Source organism: Alternaria arbusti, assembly GCF_024043155.1.
Source record: "Alternaria arbusti strain BMP 1465 chromosome Unknown scaffold_18, whole genome shotgun sequence".
Taxonomy (NCBI): domain Eukaryota; kingdom Fungi; phylum Ascomycota; class Dothideomycetes; order Pleosporales; family Pleosporaceae; genus Alternaria; species Alternaria arbusti.
In genome coordinates, this window is record NW_026249958.1 from 289,674 (window position 1) to 292,732 (window position 3,059).

Consider the following 3,059-nt stretch of genomic DNA (forward strand, 5'->3'; position numbering starts at 1 on the left):
ATGTCCTGCGCAATACACAAACCCCCAAACCCCCAAGTCGCTCGCCCCAAGCGCTGCACATCCAGCCATAAGCTGGCGCCCTTCTCCGCATTCTTCCCAGGCCAACATTCCTCCCGCGTGCGCTCTTAAATTGCACCACAACACAGTTGGTGCATCGGCCTTCTCCCCTCTGTTCACTGCACCACACTGTGGGCCTACATTTGTTCCTGTTCCTGTAGTGTGTTCCGCACGCTTGTCCTGCCACCCGATCGCGGTGCCGCTTGTGCTACCACGTCCCACGCGCATCTTTCTCTCCTCTCCATTGCGCATCCGTGCACGTTGTCCGTTATTGTCACACGTCTTGTTCAACAGCACACCGGCTGCCCTGGATTGATTGGCTGACGTGCAGGATAAGCAGTGCTGCAATCACCGCTGCCATTGGCATCGGAGAACCCTTTCTCTTCGGACCAGGAATGCATCGAGCATATTGGTGCGCATGCACATCATAACTCCTACGCAGCCGTACCCGATCAGCTAAGACGCGACGGGGTCCTAGCACATACTGCGACCGGTATCCACCAGGGCTCGATTACAGGCCGTTACGGTACACATCGTCCCGACAGTGCGTAAGTAGATGCTCTCATTGGTCGTTTCCTTCCCGGGCTGGCATGGTAGGCTCCGTGGTGCTGCCTAGCCTTGTGGCCCCCAGCCTGCATCCCTCGACGCCTCTATGGCGTGGTGCAGCCCAGGCTCAGGCTTCTCCTACCCCAAAACAAACACGTAGTCAATGTCCTTCATCATACTTGTCGTCGCACACGGTCCGGATGCATGGCGCACTTGGTCTTCCCAACAGGCTGGTCTGTCACATTGATCACACGACAAGCCTAGCGGTAATGCCGTACCGCCCCTGGTCTGGTTGACGACTTATACCGTGCCACCCTACTCTTGGTTACACATCGTTGTCGTTGGCATCACTTTGGCCGGATAGCTCTGTTTTGCGAGTTTGACTGACTTGAGTCTATAGCTACCAGTCGAGCGTGGCTCTTTCAGACTCAGGGTCTGGTTCCATATCGACCTCGCCAAGCTCCAACGCCTCATCAGCACTGGCATACTCATCGTACACTACGTTCTCTCCGACGGTTTCAAACACTTACCCAAGTCACTATTCCGTACCAAACAATTACTTCAGCACTACGTGTGGTTACGGCAGCATGTCTTCGAGTCGACGATTGTAGGTTTTCTTTGTGGCGCACTCGTGCGTGTAGAACCCGAAGCGATGCATGACAGCTGACAGCTACGCGATAGAAACGATCCCTCTTCGTCGGCAATGTTACCTCCGGCGAGATCACCAGGACTAGGCCATTCTGTGTCACCATCCATGGGTTCTTCGGCAAGGGACAATTATACGACAGGGACGCCTGGCGTGCATAGATATCCCAACGCCTTGTCCCCTCGAGCTGACCTTTCCCGGTACAATTCCCAACCTGACACTCCTAGGAGTGTGCTTGCCACTACCATGCCGTTGACCTACAACGGTGCTTACCACGCGAGCACCTATGCGACGCCCTCAGGCTCACCCGAGACGCCGCCTTTCAACGCACAGGAGACATGGGGCAACATCACTTGCGAAGGCTCGACAGTGACACCCAATATCGATGCCAAGATCGAGAAGGGCTTCTTCTACTCCGGTGATCGAGTATGGACATGCTACCGCAGGAACTATTTCGCTGTCAACGTGTCGTTCCAGCTTACGCCCTGGATCGCAAACGCTCGTATGTACCTCGAGCAGACAGGCAAACCACCGGAGCAAATACAGTCCATGGCAGTATCTCTTGCAGCGGCTGTGGACGGCTCCACAGGCAAGACTATCGAGCTGATCCAGCACACACCTAAGCGTGACAAAGGCCCGCAGCTCGCGATGAAGAAGGAACTACTGGCCCCAACACCACCGGGAAAGAGCCATGAGCATGGTGGATATGGGCTGAGTAACTTTCACCAAACCTCAACCGTGCCGGGTCCTCAGCTACCATTGCAGAGCGAAAGCGACTCGTCGCAACAATATTCCCCAGCGAGCCACGCCAATAGCAACTACCAGCATTCATTCGAACGCATCCAGTTTAAGTCGGCAACGGCGAATAATGGCAAGCGTCGCGCTCAACAACAGTACTACCATCTGATTGTCGAGTTGTGGGCGAACGTGCAAACTCCACGAGAATCCGAGCCCCGTTGGGTCAAGATCGCAGCCCGGCTGTCGTCTCCCGTCGTTGTCCGTGGCAGGTCACCTAGCCATTACCAGAACGAGGGTCCACACAATGCTGGTACCCCAAGAGGCGCGCCTGGGTCTGGCCTCGGTGGAGGCGGTCATCATGAGCTGGGATCAAGTGGCCAACCTTCCTATCCGGCCTGGAGGAACGGTATGTCGGGCGGTGGTGCGACTGGAATGGGCGGCAGCATGTATCGTGGTAACACGTACTCGCTAGACCCAAGTCCTGTCGGCAGTCATTCGGTCAGCTCAGCAAGTTCTCTGAGTGGAGGTCCGGTCGAAGGCGTTAGCGGCGAACAGCACATGGTCGAAGACGACGATACGAAGATGATGGATGTCCCTCAGGACTATTCTTATTATCCTGCGTCCATCTACGAGACTATCCCTACTAAGCTTGAAAGTACTCTACCGCCACCCGATCGCAGGATCAAGGATGAGTATCCAACTGCTGGCTGGCACATCGGAGGCTGCGGAAGATTCCAAGGCATGGAGAGCAGTCGCGGATACTATCCCGACGTACAAGCACATACTTATTGACAAGCATCCACTAGACTGCTGTCATAGCTTGCATGAACCATGTTGGCCGGCTCAACATGGACTGAGGCTCGCTCCCTTCTCGAACGAAATTCCGCCTCACTGCACTTCGTACAGGCAGTTGGGAAGCTCTTACCAACGACGGCTATTTTTGGGTGCTTCGCGATGACATCTCGGTTTTGCGGCGGCCTTGTTATTGTTACTGTACTTGATCCTTTGCCAACACGAACACCGACGAGCCCTCACACCAGCACCACTCCCCAAACGAACGACGCCCAAAACA

General features: G+C 55.3%; 1 protein-coding gene across 1 annotated transcript; it reads left to right on the top strand.

The window, feature by feature from the left end:
- Positions 1 to 1,495: 1,495 nt before the first annotated feature.
- J4E86_009722 (uncharacterized protein) lies at positions 1,496 to 2,815 on the top strand (the record flags this gene model as incomplete). Its single annotated transcript, XM_051450224.1, has 2 exons — positions 1,496 to 2,758; positions 2,807 to 2,815. The coding sequence occupies 2 exons, from the start codon at positions 1,496 to 1,498 to the stop codon at positions 2,813 to 2,815; spliced, it is 1,272 nt and encodes a 423-aa protein (XP_051298612.1).
- Positions 2,816 to 3,059: the final 244 nt, after the last annotated feature.